The sequence below is a fragment of the Mytilus californianus genome, unplaced genomic scaffold, assembly GCF_021869535.1.
Source record: "Mytilus californianus isolate M0D057914Y unplaced genomic scaffold, xbMytCali1.0.p SCAF_7, whole genome shotgun sequence".
NCBI classification, from domain to species: Eukaryota; Metazoa; Mollusca; class Bivalvia; order Mytilida; family Mytilidae; genus Mytilus; species Mytilus californianus.
In genome coordinates this window covers 91,597,353-91,619,693 of record NW_026262723.1, presented here as the reverse complement: position 1 = coordinate 91,619,693, position 22,341 = coordinate 91,597,353, and the positions used below count along the sequence as shown (strand labels likewise).

Genomic DNA, 22,341 nt, shown 5'->3' with positions numbered 1-22,341 from the left:
TTTTCATGGTTTTGTCCTTTTATCAGATACTTTATGGAATTGGTCAATTATATTTGGCTTAAGGAATGATTGTCAGATGTGCATGTCTGTCTGGCAGGGTTCATCTGACCTCGAAACCATTTTCTTAATTCATTAGTCATGTAAGTTTTCTTGGTTTAGTCTGTTTCTCAGATCTAAAAGCAATAAGTAAACTATATTTGGTGTATGGAATGATTGCAAGACAATCATGTTGTCTTGTAGGGTTTATCTGACCATGGCCTTATTTTGATGGTTCATTGGTCCCTTTCTAATTTTCGTATTTAGATCTGTTTAAGCAATAGCCGAACTATATTTGATTGTATGGTGTACATGTCTGTCCAGCAGGTTTAACTCATCTTCACCTATACATGGATCATTGATTAAGTAGTTTATTTGATACTTGTTAAACCTTCATATTACTTTCAACATAAATTCAATCATGACAAGTAAAGCTTGATAAGGATAGGAGTTGACCCACAATTTTTAGATCTTGTCCTGCTGATAATTTTTGCTGCCTAAACTTTCCCTTTATCTATTATAGTTTTCAAGATCATATCAAAGCAAAAACGCCCCAAAATAGTGATTTTTTTTTATTTAGGGGCAATAACTCCTATAAGGAGTCAACCAACAAATTCAGCCATGTTGACAAATTTTTAGATCTTGTCTTGCTTATCATTTTTGCTGTTTGAAGTTTCTATCTATAGAGGTTTTCAAGACTTATGTTTTACCCCTATATTCTATTTTGACAGATGGCTACCATGTTGGTTAGCAAAAGGGATTATCTGACATACCTTTTAAACAAGATACACCAATGGATATTGTGGCAAACTTTGATTCTAATTGGCACAGTAGTTTCAGAGCAAAACATTTTGTAAATAAACAACAAAGATGGATGCCAGGATACCAAGTGATGAGGATAGCTCACTTGACACTTTTGGTCAGGTGAGTTAAATCATTATAATATTTACACAATAAAATGGTTATACTAGGGAAGAAACTTCAACAAACTGACTTAATTGCAACACAAACTAAAGGACTGAAAATATTGACATAAACTGCCCGGCGCAGTGTTTTACCCAGGGCCTTTTAACATCATTGTTATGTAATGCTATATTGCTAGAACGTGATGCTATCTCAAATGATTTTCTTATAGATAGTGTTGTGGATGTGATGCTATAATTTCTAGAAACAAGATTATATTTCATAATTTCCTGTTTACCAGGATGATATAAGAAATTTCTATGTCTCACTTTCAGTTAAATATTCAGATGAGATAGAAAATCCAACAATTATTATATAACTGAATGAAAACAAATCAGTCCACAAAGTATTGATGAATCTTGAAGCTTAAAAGTTATAAATTTTAAAAACAATGATCTATTAACAATTTTATTAACAATAAACACATTGCTAGGATGTACATACATAGCAAGGTTTGTTGAAATATAACGACAAACACTTTGCACAATAAATGTGACGATTATGTCTAAGTTCACTTTGAATAAGCATAGTCTGTTATGATGTAACAATAAAAGGAACGTCTATACATTGAATACAAATTATCATCCAATCAAATCATACACTTGTACCTCAAGTAAATTGTTCGTTTCAATATATTCATTAAACTAACATACTAATTTCAGAACAGTCTTGTGAAATTGTAATTTGTGGAAAAAGAGTATATCAAACATCAGAAACATACTTTCCTATTTTAAAATTATCAATAACTTTGCACAAAATTCAACATATGGAGACAAATAAAAGTAACAGATTGTAAATAATGATTTTAATTATTATTTTGTGTATACTGACATTTAAGAAGAGGAGAATCTAGGAAAGGTAATGTTTTTGTAAACCCTGTGTACAATATTTTGTTTATAATTACATGCAAATACTTATAAAATGTTTCCTTAAAAACAATTTTTAAACAGATGGAAACAGATTTTACTGCATAAAATCAATTATACATGTCAAACTTTTGTGATAATGTGTTTTGAAAGTCACTACAAAATGAATATATTTGCAAAGATAAAATTCCTTTAAATATCCACATATGAAGCACTTACATTGAATTTATAAAAAAAAAAATCTTGATACTGTTTGATAAACCTGCATCCCTTCTTGTGGAAACAGTAATGCAAGTAGATTAAAAAATGAAATTCCGACCCACATTGTTCCTAAATATCAACAAAAAGAAATTTTAAAGAAAAGAAATTGCAAAATGAAATGACAAGTTGAGAATTGAATATAAAATAAAGATTTGTAGCAAAACTTATTTAATAATTTCAAGAATAATCAATCAACCTGATACTAATTTTTCTTGTAAGTGATCAATTCTATTTATGTTGCTACAAGTGTTTAATGCCACATAGGATGTGCATCTCATTAAGTGGTCCACTCTAGTGTTGCTAGTCATCAAATTTGTGCCAACAAACCCTGAAATCAAGGTGGAAAAATAGAAAAATAAGCATTTTGAATCATAAAATAGAACATGTGCCGATTAACATGGCTTAAGATGAGCAGCCCTTACATATCCCCATACTAACCATGAAATATAGATCTATGAAGGCAACACAAGAATAATGTTGAAACCAAGACTGCAAAGGCCAAACTAAATCTACTTCTAATACTAATTACCAATATAAAGATGTTTTGTTTGAACAATTTGATTTAAAACTGCTAACCTTTTAAAAATTAACTGTCATACAATCTAAATAAAACCAACCACTTGCAAGATCACAGATCAACTCTTTAATGGTTTCAGCTGTAATATATCAGTAACAGGAACATTTTCAAAGTTTTCTACAACACTAAAATTTTCATTTATAGCAAAATAAAAACTGATTATGAAAGGCAAAACACTGATCCATTCCACTTGATTGAACAGTCATTGAACTCTTTGAGTATCTCTTTTATTTGAATACCAGTGAGACAGACTGGTATCTTTCTCTTTTTATCTTGTATAGCTGTACATCTATGCTCATTTTTTGATCATTTTAGCAGGTCTTTTGAGTGGATCCCAGCGAAGACAGCCATTGTCCACAGGAAGAACAGGACGTTTGTATTGTGCACTTTTGAGATGTTCTTCAACAAGTTTCGGTGTGACACAAATGACATGTTGTCCTTTCCAATACTTCACCATGTTCATTGATTGTAGTGTGCTAATGATGTCGTGCTGGGTGATACTGGTCATCTGGCTATAAAATAAATATGTCTTTTATTGTACACAGCTGAAACATGTTTATGCTGATTTAATTTTTTGTATATTCATTTGACATTTTCTTGCTTTAAATAAATGAATCCTACATAATTCTATCATAGTGTTTAACGGGTAGCACTATAATTAACCCATTAATCATGCAAAACATGAATTAATTACAAATTAAAATGATGATATGTGTAATAAACTGGAGGCCCTAAGGTGCTTGTTCAGCTTATCAGGATAATAAGACATCAGATAGTGATGGAGTTCAATAGGAATCTTTGTTGCATCAATGCTTCCTTTTGGGTGCTATAAACAGTTTCGTATAAAATACTACGGGTTATTCCCTGACTAAAAATAGACATGGAGGGAAATCCCTTTTACTTACATAATTGTTTAAGAAGTATCATGTTTTTGGTATTTGATAATGAATATTAGTTAGTTAGCTTTCAAATTAAACAGGTTGAAGATCAAAATAATTTTAAAAATAAATTGCTTCGCCGAGCACAGCTGGATACGACCGCAGATAAAATATTTGACACATAATAGGTTTCTGACACAGAATAACTGTAGTCAAAGAACATAGAATTGGTTATATGATTTGAATTTATATTCAATTTTTTGCTTTTGTGCAATACACTATGCTGTTGCAAATTGACCCACCCCCCTAAAATAAAAATATTTTTTTACCCCCCCCCCCTTCTTTTTTTGCAAAAAAAAAATATTTGAAGAAATTTTCTTTTTAATTTCTAAAATCTGAAATGAGAAAAAGTTGTCCCCCCTCACAATTTCTTTTTTACCATCCCCCCCCCCCTTTTCCCTCAAGATATGGTCATAATCTCAATTCAAATTTCCAATGGAGTTTGCAACCATAATTATCCATTTAAATACATCATAAAAGTCTTAAAATAGAAAATGACATACATAATCATGGCTAAAATTAATATTCCTTAATCAGCATTTTTAAATAGTTACTTCTAAAAATAAATTGACAGCTAATCACCTCAAGATAATACAACATTTCTTAATGCATAATTTAAAAGCAGTGTAAGGGAGGTAATCCAAACATAACATTGTACTTTTTTTAAAATTGTCCATTAACCAGGAAACCCTTGTTTTTCCCCCTTTTTTGCCCCTAATTCCCAAACAGTTTGAGCCATAACCCCCCAAAGCCAATCCTAACCATCCCTTTGTGGTATGGACACTTGTGGTATAATTTCAGAGAGATCCATACACCGTTCCACAAGTTATTGTCTGGAAACTAAACAATTGCTTATTTGGGCACCTTTTTGGCCCCTAATTCCTAAACTGTTAGGACTATAACCCCCAAAATCAATCCCAACCTTCCTTTTGTGGTTATAAACCTTGTGTTTAAATTTCATAGATTTCTATTTACATTTACTAAAGTTATTGTCTGGAAACCAAATGTCTTCGGACCACGACGCTGAAGACGACGACATTGTGATACCAATATACGACTGCAAATTTTTTGCGGTTGTATAATTAGATTATATCTACTTGTTTTAAGGTAAGACAACACTGTAAACTTCCTGCTTTTTTGGTTGTGAAAATTTAACTTATTTGTAGCTACTGTAGCTCTTTCCGAAGCAGTACTCTGAAGCGAGAATTTTTTGAAAGACCAGGTTAAACTCTTTGAAATTCATACACTGCTGATTATCTGAAATGTGCCTGTATCATGCCTACATGGGTATGCACATGACCTGATTTCAGATTTTTCCATGTTGAGATTGGGCTTTTTTTTAATTTTCTCTGAGTAAAACTTTTTTAATATATCAAAATTCTGATTCAAGTGATATCTAGTTTTATACAAGTTTCTTTATTAACAATATCACCACTAAGAATCACTTAAAATAAAAAAAAACAAAAAACTGTTGATTGCACCCTTTGGTTAAATAACATTGGTGGCCATGTTCAGCTATACTTTTAAAAGGTCATCTTAAATGTATCATTTAGCCAAAGTTTGGTAGCAACTGACCTGGTATAATAAGAATTATGATATGCAAAATGAAACTGATTTTTGAAGGCCTTACAGTGACCTGTAGTTGTTCACATCCTTTAGCCTTTGTTTGATAGTAGTCTCATTGGCAATCATAGAACATTTCCTCTTTTAAGCTCACCTGGCCCAAAGGGCCAAATGAGCTTTTCTCATCACTTCGCATCCGTCATAGTCCGTTGTCGTTAACTTTTACAAAAATCTTCTCCTCTGAAACTACTGGGCCAAATGGCTAAAAATAGAACATAGAGGTAAAACGCAAGTTTTGTCTATTATTTTGAAAACCGTTATAAATAGAGAAAATCTGACAAGAGCAAAAATGTTCTGAATGTTTAGCTCTACCAATTGTCCATATACGTCAAAACTGTCAGACAACTTCTTATAGGAGCTATTGCCCTAAAATGACAAATTTTACCATTTTTTTTCATTTTTGCCTATTATCTTGAAAACTTTGATAGATAGAAACTTTAAATTGCAAAAATGATCAGCAAGACAAGTTCTACAAAGAAGTCTAACATGGTGGAAATCGTCAGTCTATCCTTATAAGAGTTATTGACCTTTGATGAAGATTTTTACCAATTTTTTGTGTTTTTGCCTTATATCTTAAAATTATAATAGATAGAAACTTAAATAAGGAAAAATGATCAGCAAGACAAGATCTCCAATTAAGACAATTTGGAGGAAATCGTCCGACAACTCCTTATTGGAGTTATTGCCCTTTAATGATGATTTTTACCATTTTTTTCCTTTTGGCTTATATGATAAAAATTATAAAAGATAAATAGACACATTAAATCACAAAAATGATCAGCAAGGCAAGATATACTAACAAGTCAAATGTTGCCGATATAGTTAGTAGACTGTCACTCTTTACAGGAGTGATTGCCCTTAAATGAGGATTTTTTTTTACCCTCTTTTGTGTTTTGAGCAAAAACTAAAGAAGATAGAGAGAAACTAAACAGACTTAATGATCAGTAATACAAGATCAACAAAACAGAGATTTTTGTGATGAATTCTATTCTCATCTACAATGTTGGAGAGTGTCCTTTGTTAAATATGCACACAGACCAAGGTGAGCGACACAGGCTCTTTAGAGCCTCTAGTTTTATAACACTATATATTATAATTTATTCATTTTACCTCAAATCCCGAACAGACAGGGTTCCTCTAAAATCCCTGAGTATTTCTAACAGTACCCATGACCAGTAACTTCTGTAACTAAGTTTACCAAGGTCTGACAATGGCTTTTCTGGAGACCCTACTGTGCCTTCCAACTTTGATAATTCATAGCCTATAATATAGAACATGTTTATATGTGACCAGTACTCACTTATTAGCATTTTATAATGAACCAATAATTTTTAATGTAACTTTTTAACACGAGGATGGTTAGTCAAATGATCCCTTGCTTCATTTAATCAACAATCAAAATGAAATTTCACTCTGTATTGTTTTTATTTACTATTGAATTTTACATCGAACACAATTCCTTACTAACATGTTTGAAAGAAATGCCATGCTGTGTCTTACATAAATTTCTGTGTTAAATAAAGTTAAACCTATCTTATGACATATATTTTAATGCTTCACCTTTTGATGTTTTCAAATAATAATATATTTGTTTTGACATCATATTTGCTTTACATTGAATGCCATTTAAAAACTTCAACCTTCACGGACACCATTACTAAAGTGGTCATTCAAATTCTTTGTTATCACATCTACCTAATATTCTACTACTGAAAAATTAACATTACCAAAATCTTAACCAACTCATAATTGTAACAATTCAACCATAAACTAAGGTTGCTTCACCCTTTTTACTTAATAGTTTAAAAACATCTTAATGTGACAGTTCAATGATGATAACCTTGAGGCAATAGATACATGTATATAGAATTTGTATTCTAAAATTAAAATGATTGAAAAATTCCTTACTATAATCATACTTACTGAATGCAATCAGAAATTTCCCATAACCTTTCCTTTGAAATGGAGGGAGGGTCAAAATACAAGCAACATTGTTCCCATCAGGTGATTCTTTTTCCTAAAATATTCAAATAGCATTAGTACTGAATTACAATAATAAACTGTTAACACAGAGATATGTCTCGCCTTTTTGTTATTTTGATAATGTAAATGTTGAAATTAAAATAGCAATACTTTAAAATGTAAGTTATGCAAATATTCAAAGTCAATGAACCATGACTGAAATTACATGGCTCAACAATCTCCATGGAAATGAGATGTGCCAATATCCAATACAACTGCATACCAAATACCATTGAATTATCATAAGTCGCTCCCTTTAAACAAACCTAAACACAAACATTAATTTGTAAACTATGTAAAAGTTTCAAAGTCAATGAACCATGATGAGGGGGAAAGGCTATATAATCTCCATGGAAACCAGACTTGCACATGCCAATAAATTTGCATACCAAATATCATTGACTTAACATTAGCGGTTTATCTTAAACTGATCTAATCACAACCTAATACTTGTAAACTAAGCAAAAGTTTCAAAGTCAATAGACCATGACTGAGGGGGCGGGGCCAAATAATCTCCATGGAAATGAGATGTGCTAATGCTAATACAACTGCATACCAATTAACATTGGCTTACCATTAATGGTTCCCCTTGAACTGACCAAATCACAAACTAATACATGTAAATTAAGCAAAAGTTTCAAAGTCAATAGACCATGACTGAGGGGGCAGAGACAAATAATCTCCATGGAATTAAGATATGCCGATGCTTATACAACTGCATACCAAATATCATTGACCTACCACTAGTGGTTCCCCATAGACTGACCTAATCACAAACTAATACATGTTAACTAAGCAAAAGTTTCAAAGTCAATAGACCATGACTGAGGGGGCAGAGCCAAATAATCTCCATGGAAATGAGATGTGCCAATGCTAATACAACTGCATTCCAAATAACATTGACCTTCCACTAGTGGTTCACCATAAACTAGACCTAATCACAAACAAATACATTGTTGACTCTGCCGCAAATAACATATATGAGATGAAACATAGAGATCATATCTGGAAACCAGTAGGTAAACAAAACAAAATATTTATGAATATTATAAATCTCCCCAAAAGAGGTGTGGTTTGTGAAACAGCTGTATTGAAAAGTGCAACCTAAAGAAATATCATATTGTTAAGTTCCATCTTTGAAACCCCTAAAATTTTGATATAAAGATATGCTCTTTTCATGTCATTATTAGTAAATTTTAATTTCCAAGACTTCAGAAATGTATAAAAATCTTTACAGTGGAAAAAAGGCAATTTAACTTCAACAACAATAATAAATTGAACACACTGAGGAAATATCTGTTTCAAAACAGTATTCTTATAAAACTTATTTCAAACATTATTCCTACAGATAAACATCTAACATTTTTATTGTTGATAATTACTTGAGCTTTAGCATTTAAATACATATAAAGGTCAAGATTTATCTTAAACTTGGTATTCTACTCACCTTAGAGAAATAACCAACTAGGTGACATCCGAACCGGTCCACCTCTGTCAGTATGTAAAACATAAATGGTTCCACATCAAAATATAATGTCTTGTGGTCCAAAAACAATTTAGCCATTAAACACAGATTCTGACAATAAATCTGCAAATATCATAAAATCAATAGAGACTGTAATTTAAATTAACATATATATAAGAAATTAATACTTTAGTAATGAAAATGGTGAATAGAGCTTACATTAAAGTCAATAAAGGAGTAGGGGCAATAAGTCCCTTATTTGGCCCAAATGTTAGTGCAAATTGAAAAGTTACCATACATATTCACAACTTTGTCCAAACTACACAAAGGTTAAGGTGTTCAGAAAATGAAAACAAATTTCACATTTAAACAAGTTACCATGGCAACAAACTATGACAAAATGTGTATATTTTGAAAAATTTCATAATTTTCCTTGTTTTACGTCAACCTTTAGGTATGTATATTAGATTGGATAAGTATGTGCGCACCCAAGAAACAACTTTATATTTGGTTAGAATATATGCCAATAGTTATAATAAAGCATCTCTTAAATTATTTTATTGTTTCTTGCCTGCGCACAATGTTTCCACAATTGAAATAATGAAGGAAAACTGCATAAACTTAGCAGTTTTCTTTGTTTTCATGACATTGGTGCATTTTATGACGTAACTGTGATGTCATAACATCAAAAATCTTATGTAATTCCAGGGTTCACCACAGAATGAAAATCAAGGGTGGGGAAGAAAGTTCATCAAATCAGAGATGGTGTGTTGCTTTGTCGAATCGTTCCTTATTTGTTTACTTTCTGCGTTACAAGTTGTTGTCATATATAGCTAATATGAAAAAGAGGGTCTCACATACAATTTTTTGGTCACCACACTTTAAGAAACCTATTAGAGAAGTTAAAAACCCTTATATGGCTTCCCAGATTTCAAGAATAAATGAGGAATCCACATATATTGCTTTTCATATGATAAAGTATTCATTATATTCATTATATTATCAGGGAATTCATTTGATTTCTGGATTATACTGCTTTTATTAATTTAGTTTGGATATATATGCATTCCATTTAAGCATTTAAGGTACAGTCAAGCATTTGTATTTAAAGAATAGTGTTAAAAAGTCAATGCTATCTAGTTCATATGTTACTGTTTGTGGCTTTGTGGTGATTTTTTGTTATTTACTGTGGTATCCCACCATTTTCTGTTATTAAAAGTTTCACGGTTCCTTGACATTAGGAAACTGTAAATTCAAAAATTGTTGCAAGGTTTTTATCAATGCAAATGCTGCCACTGGGTGAGTATCCCAATAATGAGAACTTGTATTCTCATATTGTTACATACATCTGTATGCAGATTTCCTGAATTCACAATAATTAATCTCACATTTTTGTCCAATCTTCAAAAATCGCAAGAATAAATGCACGCAATGATTTCTGAATGAACAGTATCATATCCAGACTTTTTTTTTTGTACAGGGCTAAGTTCACAGAGTGAGATAAGCTTCTAAAACTGAAGTGGATGTTATAATTCATGAGGAAAATAATAGATAACAACTGATAAAATAGATTTAAAGGGAAAAATATAGCTATTACTGTTGCTTTAACCTTAGCCATTGAATAGTGATTTGCAGTACAAGAGTATCTTAGTTTCATATGTAGAATCTAGTTCGTAAAATTTCTTTGAAAAGCCAGTATGATCATTAATCTATTAATTTACCTTGCTTTCTTTTCCATCTACTTCAAACACTGATATAGTTCCCTTTCTATAAATTTCCTTGCCAGGCGGATGTCTGAAAATACATTGTGTCTGAAAAAAAGAGATGTTTTACAATTATGAAAATGACTGTTTACTTTGTAAGGAACCTGTTTGTTCAAAATATAATATTTCAATTCCAGATAGTTTTTGTATTCCATTATATAACATTTCCTTCAATCATAAAATTTTCTTAAGTCCTACAGTTTTTCCCATAATAGATGACCTATAAATATTGACATCCTGTTCACTTTGTATTATGTATTTATTCATGTTATATTGTAAAGCATCAAACAATCATTTTATCAATTTAATGGTATGACAAGTAACACATGCAAATTTATCAAGTCTAATTAAAGTGGGTACAATTTTTTAAAGCTAGTCTGTCTATGTTCAAAATGAAAGAAATTATCAGCTCAACTTTATGTGTTTAATTTTTATGAATAATATGATGTTTAATTTTTTATATATATAGGTACAACAACCCAATACACATTAGTTTTTTTTATTACATTGACTACTGACCAGACTGAATCATTTTATTCATTAACCAATAATATCTTTTTTTTCTAAAGGAATTACTTTGCAATTTCAGATGCTTATGGCTAGTTGCATATCTCTTCCTTTTCTTATCATAGGAAAAACATATTGATAAAAGTTGTTCCCCTAATTAAATTGAACTACCACATAAAAACCAAAGAGTGACCTAAAAGCCAGTGAACTATGGAATTTATGTCACATGGTCAGTGTCTCCAAGGTGCACCTGCACACAAATGACTATATAAAGTATAAATATATATCAATCAGTGTTTAGCTGTTCACTCACATATTTAGCAATTAATGAGGGAAAAAAAGATATTACAAGTATAAAGTGTTTATTAACCTGATGATATCTGTAAGATTTCTCTAACTTCATGTATTTAAGACAATATTCACAGATCCACAACTTGGACTGTTTACCGTACTCCTCAGGGTATGGAGAAAAGTACCAAGCGTCTATCTCATATCTGCCAATCTGGATCTTATCTATATATTTCACTTTTGTTATCTAGGAAAGAAAAAACCATTAAGACTTAAATAACATAAATTAAAGTTTCAATATACATAACATTTTTTGTATTCCAGACTCACAAGAGGCTACCTTTTAGCCAATCTTTTCAAAATTGTCATACATGATCTTATCTAAAGTGCAACAGTTTTATAAACTATATCGAGAACCATTTGTGCTAATTTTGGTGTAATTTTTTTATCAGTCTGAGATGTTCCATTTGTTAAACATTATATAAAGATAGTTGTACAAAAAGTGAAAGCAAAAGATTATATAACCTGTGACTCAGTTGAGTAAGACTTTTCTTTCTTTAAAGAAAAGGTATAAGATGATATAAGACTATTCCATTAAATATTATTTTCTATCTTAATCAGATGTATTATTGTACGCCGTATTTCACTTCAACATATTGAGATATAGCTTGATGTTTTTTTCTCCCATTTCTTATCTTTCCTTATATATTTAGTTCTAAAACTTGATCAAATGTTTTTTTGGTAATCATTACAATAAATAAATGGAGAATGTGTCTATGGGCCACAGATGCCCATCGATTGCAAATATGCATGAGTCAACTTCCACATACAGATGCAGGATTCACATAGTTAAAACCGTTTAGTGATTATAAGCATTGTGTATAAGTTTCTTAACATTTGGTTGAGGCAAACTAAAGTTAGAGAATGGAAACGACAGATTTAGCAATTTTTCCATTTATAAAGGGGCATAACTTAAGAACGGTAAAAGTGATGCCACCCAATTTCAAACTTGATCTGTGTTTTGTGGTAATAAGCATTGTGTATAAGTTTCATAAGATTTGGTTGAGGCAAAGTTATAGGACAGAAACGAAAAATTCAGCAATTTTTATGTTTATAAAGGGGCATAACTCATGAACCGTAACAGTGACGCCATCCAATTTCGAACTTGATCTGTGTTTTGTGGGACGGACGTACAAGGGTAACACTTTACCCTATGGCGGGGCGGGGGCATAAAAATTAGGGCATATATCAAGTTATAAACTTTGACAAAAACACATATTGTTTGAGACAACTGATTTTACAATATAAAACATCCTACGAAAACTCCATGTTATTGCCAAAAAGTAATTATACAGGACAAAAAATTGAAACTGTCTGTGAATAAACTTTCAAAATATGATTGTCATAATTTTGTGTTAATCAATTATTGTTATACTTTTTTGTGTCAACTATTGTTATACTTTTTTGTGTCAATTATTATTATAATTTTAATGTCAATTATTTTTATTATTAATTTGTGTCAGTCTTCTAACCAATACTTACAGCTTCATGTTCTTTCTCTAGTGCAGCTGTAGTAGGGTCCATCTCTGCATAGGTCTGAAATAGAGACACCAACATAGGTCTTAAACTATAGTACAATCAAATAAAAATTCCAAGTGTTCAAATTAAATAAATTCTTGTGCTTTTTATTATACTACCATCAAATATCATTACAGTGTATCAGCCTTTCTTTAATATATAAATTTTCAGATTAAATAACACTTTGTCATCTTTTTATTACTTGAAACAGGTTCCATAATTGCCCTAACATAACATGTATGTTGGTTTTATTAGTGATTTGTAGATTTTGAAATAGCTGGTATTACCTTTTGAACATGATTGATTTCATCATGTTTCCTTTTCTGATTTCTTGTTATCTTACGATCGTCTGTGAGATCTGTCATTGTGATAGATACATCCTTTATTTTACAATGGTCCTCCAGTTTGTTGTTTAGATCAAATCTAGTCATGTTTACCCATTCATCCAGTCTTCTGTTAACTATGAAACATACAAAGATCAAATAAAGGGATTCTATTGATATCTTAAGCACAATTTTGGCCCCTCTAGTCAGGGGTATAATGTATAAAATGTTAACAAAGATGAAGAAAGACCTTCAACAGACACATTTGTTAAGAGACAACATAACAATAGCAATAGCTGTGCCACAATATATTTGGGTAAAACAAAAATGTGTGTCCCGCCTGCGATTGCTGCTATCAGTGTAAAAGTGTAATGTTGACTTAAAAAGTGAGTCCATTTACAAATGTATCAGTAAAATACAGAATTTATAAAAAAAAAACTTTTCTTTAGATGCTTTTTATGGACTTAAAAGATTAGCTTCTGTCCAAGTTTCATTACAACCCATGAAGGTTTACAATTTTATCTTGTCAAAAAAGTTTTATCCCAGACTGTCTGTAAATGTTAATTGTAAAAAAGTAATTATAAGTATAAGTCCATGTATCAGAAAAATACTGACAATGGAAATAAACTGCTTCACTGAGCGCAGCTGGATACGCCAGCAGAGGTCCAGGCCCAAGACCACAATTAATGATCCCGCTTTTCGTTGTCCACGAATATAGTTCCTTTTAATTAGAGTGTATTTTTTCTTAATTTTTTTTCTTTCCCTTCCTCACTCATTTCTTAGTTTTTTGTGGGTGGAAATAAAAGAAGAGAGGTGAAATAAACTTTTGGATGTTGTATTTTAACTGATTTTGATATGGAAAGAGTGATTAGGCCAGGTGCAAAAAGGTGATATTTACAGTTTTCAGAACATCTCTTGACTTGTCCATAGGGGTATGGATGTGTATTGGCTAAATTTGTAAGAGTCATTGGTTCAATCTTTCTGAATTTTGGATATATTTTTGGACTAGTACTATACATTACACACACAAAAGATTTGACAAAAATGCAAGGTGCAATTTTTTTAATGAAACAAAACGTTATAAAGAACTAATAGGGGAATTTAATTGTGGTCTGTGGCCTAAGAGGTGAATTCAGGAAATATTGAATTTGTACTTTGACAACTTCACTGAATGATCTATTGGTATTAATTTGTCAAACTACATGAGAATAAATGATTTCCACTTTTATTTGATAGAAATTTTGTAAAAAAGTGACATTTCAGCCTACATGTCCAAAATTGAACTTTTTCAGTTGTTTCAATATTTTTACAAAAGTAGCATGCTTACTTTCTCTCTGACAGATTTTTCTGGTTTTCTATTTGTGTTTGTGGTATCTAATGTAGATGTTTAACTCATTTTTGAACACTGAACACAAAAAAAAGTAGATAAAATCAGAATAAGAGTGCAAAATGTGCTGCTTTAATGGTCTTAGTCTAACGGTCAGTATGAAGCAAGTGAAAAATGAGGTTCTATGCACATACAAGTTGAATTCCTTTTAGCAGATTTCACTGAATCTGTATCAAAAGCACTTATTACTGGTTGTTTGACCTTGTCTGTTTCACAGACTACCTTTATTTTATTTTGTTTGATAGCTAGTGGTTAAAATATTGGCCTTTTGAGGCTGAAATTTCATGCCGGTTTTAAAAAGTAAAGTAAATAACTTTGCTTCAAATCATACTGTCTACATATATAGTTGAAAGTGACAGTCATGTTACATCCAGGCTCCATGTTTTATCATATCTAAACAAAGATTTGAGCAAAAAGAAGCATATCTCTATCTACCATATCATTTATATGCTTTTTAATATGCAAATGTGGGGAACGACCTAAATTGACAACCTGTATTTTTAAGCTTGACATTGCTGAAGACAATTTTATTCACATGTGTTATGCTATTTGAAACTTATATTTCCATTAAAAGTACATTTATAACATGTAAAAGGTTTTTTTATAACTTAACAACTTCAGAAAATTGTGGTAAGTGAAAAATATTACATTTCATATAAGGCCTCACATCATTTGAAAACCTCTATTTTTTGGCACAGGCTCATATAAAATTTACTTCTGGCCATTTTTTATAAGTCTGAAACATGAAGTATGCTATCTGTTGCTTTTAATAGGTGATAACTTATACATAGAAACATTAAAAAATATAAGTTTTGGTATACTTTGGTTTTTAGAAGCCCAAATTTGATAGTTGAAATTGTTCTAATTCAACGCCACAATTCAGCACCCAAAGTTCAGATATAAAAAATGCCACATTTTTTATAATTGGTATCATATGGCTTTGAAACTTTGTAAACTGTTTTATAATACACTAAGCTTAAATCATGCCAAGTTTTATTAGAATTGGTCAAGTTTTAGACCCCTAATAGGCCCAAGACCACAATTAATGATCCCGCTTTTCGTTGTCCACGAATATAGTTCCTTTTAATTAGAGTGTATTTTTTCTTAATTTTTTTTCTTTCCCTTCCTCACTCATTTCTTAAGTTTTTTGTGGGTGGAAATAAAAGAAGAGAGGTGAAATAAACTTTTGGATGTTGTATTTTAACTGATTTTGATATGGAAAGAGTGATTAGGCCAGGTGCAAAAAGGTGATATTTACAGTTTTCGGAACATCTCTTGACTTGTCCATAGGGGTATGGATGTGTATTGGATAAATTTGTAAGAGTCATTGGTTCAATCTTTCTGAATTTTGGATATATTTTTGGACTAGTACTATACATTACACACACAAAAGATTTGACAAAAATGCAAGGTGCAATTTTTTTAATGAAACAAAACGTTATAAAGAACTAATAGGGGAATTTAATTGTGGTCTGTGGCCTCCAACCCTGAACAGTTGGGGCAAAAATGGACACAGTATTCAAGCTTGATACAGGTCTGAATTTGGATTGTATTAATAAATATTTGACATATTATAGATTTCTGAATAAATGTAGTCAAAGAACTTGAAATTGGTTATATGAATTGAATTTATATTCAATTAAAGATTTCTTGCTGTTGTGCAATACACTGTGCTGTTGCGCAATACTTAGTAAATCTGTTGTCAGACTATAAACAATTAAAGTTCAATTAATTCTCAATGTCATATTAGAAATTTATGAAAATGTAAACATCAATAGATATAAACAATTAACCAAAGTTTCATGAGAATTACTGACAGCATTTTTGAGTAATTGTCCGAAAACTGGAAAATCCCCCCTTTTTTAATGAATAAAACCCCATAACTCAGAAATGTAAAATGTAAAATTTATAAAAATCTAAACGGAGCTTACATCAATAGATATAAACAATTCACCAAAGTTTCATAAGAACTGCTAAAAAGCATTTTTGATTTTTTGTCCAAAAACTGGAAAATCCCCCCTTTTTTTATGAATAAAACCCTGCAACTCGGAAACGTAAAATCTAAAATATATAAAAATCGAAAGGGAGTGTCAATAGATATAAACAATTCACCAAAATTTCTTGCAAGTAGGTGAAAGTATTCTTGAGTTATTGTCCGAAAACTGGAAAATCCCCCTTTTTTTAATGAATAAAAGTTATTAAAACCACATAACTCTGAAACGTAAAATCTAAAATTTATAAAAAACGAAAGGGAGATTACGTCAATAGATATAAACAATTCACCAAAGTTTTATGCAAAATGGTTAAAGCGTTTTTGAGTTAATGTCCGACATGTTGACGACGGACAACGGTATACCATAATACGTCCCGTAAACGGGCGTATAAAAAGTATGTTTTCAAAAGTTTGCTTCAGACATTATCTCTTAATCATAAAAAAAAGCTTTTGTCAAAGTTTCATAAAATTCTATGAAGGTTTGACAAAGTAATTTATGTGTAACAAACTTAAACCCCAGACTGTATCTACTTGTTAACTGTAAAAAAAACTAAGTCCATTTATCAGTAAAATACAGAATTTAAAAAAAAAATCAGAAAAATGAAAATAAATATTTTCCAAATTTTGCTCTGGATACTGTATGTTGGTCATAAATAATGCTTCTGTCCAAATTTCATAGAATTCCATGAAGGTTTTACAAAGTTATTGATGTCTGAAAAACTTTAACCTTAGACTAAATCAGAATGTTAACTGTAAAAAAAATTAAGTCCATTTATCAGTAAAATGCGGAAAAATGACAATAAATATTTTCTTAAGTTTTCTCTGGATATTGGTATTTTGGTCATAAGTAAGCTTCTGTCCAAATTTCATAAAATTCCATGAAGGTGTGACAAAGTCATTGATGTCTTAAAAAACTTTAACCACAGACTGAACCTAAATGTTGACACCGCAGCCTCCACAGGTGGAATCTAGGATCGCTATGTCTCGCTTTCGCGACATAAATGAGACAATAATTTCTTGATTATGTCATATTTCAGAAATAAAATACCAAGACAAAAATGATTTTACAAAATCAAAGTCGAAAGATATAGACATACAATATGTGTCTGGTGCAGATTCTGGATTTTGCTTTCCAGTGATGCAATGCAATTTGTTTGGTTTTCTTTATATTATGCATAATGCTAAAATGTTTTTCGGATATAAGGGTATATTGAGTTATGTCCTATCTTGGCCCCTAGTTCTGTAGCTTAGAGAAAACTGTATTGTAAGAGTCATGCAAAGTATCTAGCAACAATTATTCTAGTCCTCTTTGAAAGCAACCTACGAAAAAATCATTCTATCTTAAAAAAAAATCCATGTAACAAGTGAAAGTGTAATTTTCTATTCTTTGGACCTTGATAACTAGAAAGTCAGAGCTACCCGAAATTTGATTGACAAGTACAACAGCAATTTTTTTTATAAAAAATAATTAAAATGGGGAATAAAACCACATGCTTATTCAAGGTTAGCTTCAAACTGGTCAATACATTTTGTACTACTATTGACCAAGTTGGTGGTAAATAATATCCTATTGAAAAATAACACAACTTCCTTCCAAAAATATGAATCCTAAATCATATGTAAGCAGCTAACAACATCAATGAAAAATTAAGCAATTGCTATTTGTACAATTTTTCTTCCTTCAAAAATCTAAAGAACATTATAATACCAATGGTCAGAACAAAATAAACTTACACCCTTCATAGTGTACATAAAATTCATGTTTGCCTTCCACCATGTCAGTAAGCCTAGTCTGTATAATCTCTGCTGCATCTGTAAAAAAATTAATGTATTGATGTATCAGTTACTGGTATCTATTCTGATTTCAAGGTTCCCACATTGTTTTCTTTTCTTATTGAAATTATATCTTTTTTTAGAAGTTTTCACTTTTTTCTTGGTGAATACTGGTTTTTATCATAAAAAGGATTCAGTCCAAGTTCTGTAAAATTCCATGAAGGTTTGACAAAGTTATTGATGTCTGAAAACTTTTAACTTTAGAAGTTATTCTTGGTGTCAATTGCAATAAAATGCTCCGCAGGGCGCAGCTTGATACGACCGCAGAGGTCGAACCCTGAACAGTTGGGGCAAGTATGGACACAACATTCAAGCTTGATACAGCTTTGCATTTGGATTGTGATTAAATATTTGACACAGCATAGGTTTCTAACACAGAATGAATGTGGTCTAAGAACTTAAAAATTTTAAATTGGACATTCATCTATTATGGTCCAATATCCAAAATCTAAATACATGGTCGGATTCAGCATATCAAAGAACCTCAAGAATTCAATTTTTGATGAAATCAAACAAAGTTTAATTTTGGACCCTTTTGACCTCAATGTGGACAAAGTTGATAACAGGGCCCAAAAATCAAAAATCTAAATACATGGTTAGATTCAGCATATCAAAGAACCCCATATATTCAATTTTTGTTGAAATCAAACAAAGTTTAATTTGGACCCCGATTTGGACCAACTTGAAAACTGGGCCCATAATCAAAAATCTAAATACATGTTTAGATTCAGCATATCAAAGAACCCTAAGAATTCAATTTTTGTTAAAATCAAACTAAGTTAAATTTTGGACCCTTTGAACTTAATGTAGACCAATTTGAAAACGGAACCAAAAATTAAGAACTAAATACACGGTTAGATTCGGCATATCAAAGAACCCCAATAATTCAATTTTTGATGAAATCAAACAAAGTTTAATTTTGGACCCTTTGGACCTCAATGTGGACCAATTTAAAAACGGGGCCCAAAATCCAAAAACTAAATACACGGTTAGATTCAGCATATTAAAGAACCCCAAGAATTCAAGAACAAAACCCCATTGAAATTGGTCAAGAAATAAGCAATTTATACGAAGTATCTTCTTTTGCACAATACTGTGCAATTAAATATTTCTTGCTATTGTGCAATACTGTACAATTGACAATTTCTTGCTATTGCGCAATATTGTGCTATTGGATATTTCTTGCTATTGCGCAATACTGTGCAATTGAAGATTTCTTGCTATTGCACAATACTTATTATATAATAATTTACACATCCTGTTTGGTGTGTATCTCCTACCATATCATTATTATTTGCTTTCAAATATAAATCAGAAATAACCAACTTACAATGGAAAATTTTAAAAGAAAAAAAAAATGAAAAAAAAAAATCCCCCCCCCCCAAATTTTTTGAACCCCCTTATGATTCATCACCCCCAAACTCAATTCCAGCCTTCCCTTTGTGGTATGGTACCTTGCAGTACAATTTCAGAGAGATCCATACACTTGAACACAAGTTATTGTCTGGAAACTAGAAAAATTTGTTTTTTGGCCCCAAATTCCTAAACGTTTAGGGCAATTACCCCCAAACTCAAACCCAGCTTTCCCTTTGTGATATGGAACCTTGTAGTACAATTTCAGAAAGATCCATACACTTACACACAAGTTATTGTCCTGAAACTAGAAAAATGCTTGTTTTTTGCCCCTTTTTGACCCCTAATTCCTAAAATATTGAGGCAATTACCCCCATCATCAATCCCAGCCTTCACTTTGTGGTATGGTACCTTGCAGTACAATTTCAGAGAGATCCATACACTTGAACACAAGTTATTGTCTGGAAACTAGAAAAATTCTTATTTTTGGCCCCTTTTTGGCCCCCAATTCTTAACGTTTCGGCAATTACCCCCAAACTCAATTCCAGCTTTCCCCATTGTGATATGGAACCTTGTAGTACAATATCAAAAAGATCCATACACTTACACACAAGTTATTGTCCTGAAACTAGAAAAATGCTTGTTTTTTGCCCCTTTTTGACCCCTAATTCCTAAAATATTGAGGCAATTACCCCCATCATCAATCCCAGCCTTCACTTTGTGGTATGGTACCTTGCAGTACAATTTCAGAGAGATCCATACACTTGAACACAAGTTATTGTCTGGAAACTAGAAAAATTCTTATTTTTGGCCCCTTTTTGGCCCCCAATTCCTAAACGTTTCGGCAATTACCCCCAAACTCAATTCCAGCTTTCCCCATTATGATATGGAACCTTGTAGTACAATATCAAAAAGATCCATACACTTACACACATGTTATTGTCATGAAACTAGAAAAATGCTTGTTTTTTGCCCCTTTTTGGCCCCTAAATCCTAAAATTTTGAGGCAATTACCCCCAAAATCAATCCCAGCATTCCTTTTGTGATATGGAACCTTGTGGTACAATGTCAGAGAGATCCATACACTAACACACAAGTTATGTCTGGAAGTTACAAAAATGCTTATTTTTGGCCCCTAATTCCTTTACTGTTGGTACCATAACCCCCAAAATCAATCCCAACCTTCCTTTTGTGGTATTGAACCTTGTGGTAAAATTTCATAGAGATCCATTCACTTAAACTAAAGTTAGAGTGCAAAAAACCAGTGTGTCTTCGGACGACGACGACAACGCCAACGTCATACCAATATACGACCACAAAAATTTGTTTGCGGTCGTATAAAAACCCCTCCATTTATCAGCAAAATACAGAAATATCAAAAGAAAGTATTTTTCAAAATTTTGCTCTGGATACAGCTGTCTTTTTATCATAATCAAGCTTCTGCCCAAGTTTCAAAAAATAGCATGAAACTTATTGATGTCTAAAAAACTTAAACCACAGACTGAACCTATATGTTGACTCTACTGGAATTGAAGATTGGTATGTATTACATGTACTTCCACAACAAAATGTGGCAAACTAGGGTGATGCTACTTGCATTGTCCTAATACCCAAAACTTTCTCTGACCAGTCAATAATGACAAATGGTTTTAACACATTTCCATTGATCTATTAGTTAATAATATAAATTAAGAGTCAATGTTATAAAAAGGATAACTAATTAAAGAATTGAAATATAAACTAGAAAGGTGAACTGGTGATCACAGATATGGATATCCCCATTCCTCCCTGTAGCACCTGAGAGATCATGATTTTGTTTAGTGGTCCAAACTGTGAAATACAAACTAAAATGAATTAAGGGTATAGGATACAGTTACAGAGGAGGAAATGACGTTGCTTACATAAAATGTTATTTTAGCGACGTGAAACTGGGACATATCATGGAAAGATGCATTTTCAACAGATTTTAATCATTAGCTCGAAAAACGAGTACATGGACCCCTCTTTTTAAAACAGATTTTTTCGCTTGATTATGTATGAAGATTATTTGTGCAAATTTTTATGAACAAATCACTGATGAATTATCATGGTGCCTATTTCGTATTTGTCTTGATACTGCAGTCTAGAATTCCTTTGATGGCGTGAATTCCTTTAATAGATTGGGGACATAGTCAATGTTTCGAAGCTACTCAGGAAATCGATCAATGAAACACACCAAAAGAAATTGTTTAGGGACCAACAGATGAAAACACAAATTTTCAAAAGCCAAAGTTTAAGAAAATTAGTAAATAGTCGTACGCCAAGTTCCATCAGATCTTCGAACAAGGTAGTGATCTCCCAAATCAGGAACATCGCTTTCTCCGTGTCCATTCTTGTCTCCATTTGTTTCATTTACAGACATATTGTTCAATATTTCTCCATTTGAAAGTCTTCGTAGAGGTATTTGTACATTAAAGTCATGATTTTCTAAAATCTCTGGATTTTTCAATTCCGCCATTTTTGTTATTGTCTGTTGAAATTTTTTTCTAAATGTTGAAAAAACGCGGAATATGAGTAAAATTCCGG

General features: G+C 31.5%; 1 protein-coding gene across 1 annotated transcript; it reads right to left on the bottom strand.

The window, feature by feature from the left end:
- Positions 1–1,393: 1,393 nt before the first annotated feature.
- On the bottom strand, positions 1,394–22,297 carry LOC127708691 (histone acetyltransferase KAT8-like). The gene is made up of 10 exons (XM_052213806.1): positions 22,075–22,297; positions 18,325–18,402; positions 13,175–13,347; positions 12,852–12,905; positions 11,392–11,556; positions 10,473–10,562; positions 8,734–8,874; positions 7,188–7,281; positions 6,375–6,525; positions 1,394–3,215 (listed from the first exon to the last, which is right to left on the bottom strand). Exons 1-10 carry the CDS (start codon positions 22,271–22,273, stop codon positions 2,999–3,001), a joined length of 1,362 nt encoding a protein of 453 aa, XP_052069766.1. The 5' UTR covers positions 22,274–22,297; the 3' UTR covers positions 1,394–2,998.
- Between the last annotated feature and the right edge of the window lie 44 nt (positions 22,298–22,341).

Bases quoted from the DNA above. Each gene is read 5' to 3' on its own strand.
- LOC127708691 (XM_052213806.1), bottom strand. From the start codon at position 22,273: ATGGCGGAATTGAAAAATCCAGAGATTTTAGAAAATCATGACTTTAAT. The intron at 10,563-11,391 runs GTTAATAAACAC...TCTTTTTTTCAG, and splicing joins AATCTTACAGATATCATCAG to ACACAATGTATTTTCAGACA. The intron at 3,216-6,374 runs GTAAAATGAATA...TTTATTTTATAG, and splicing joins CTGTCTGTTCGGGATTTGAG to CCAGATGACCAGTATCACCC.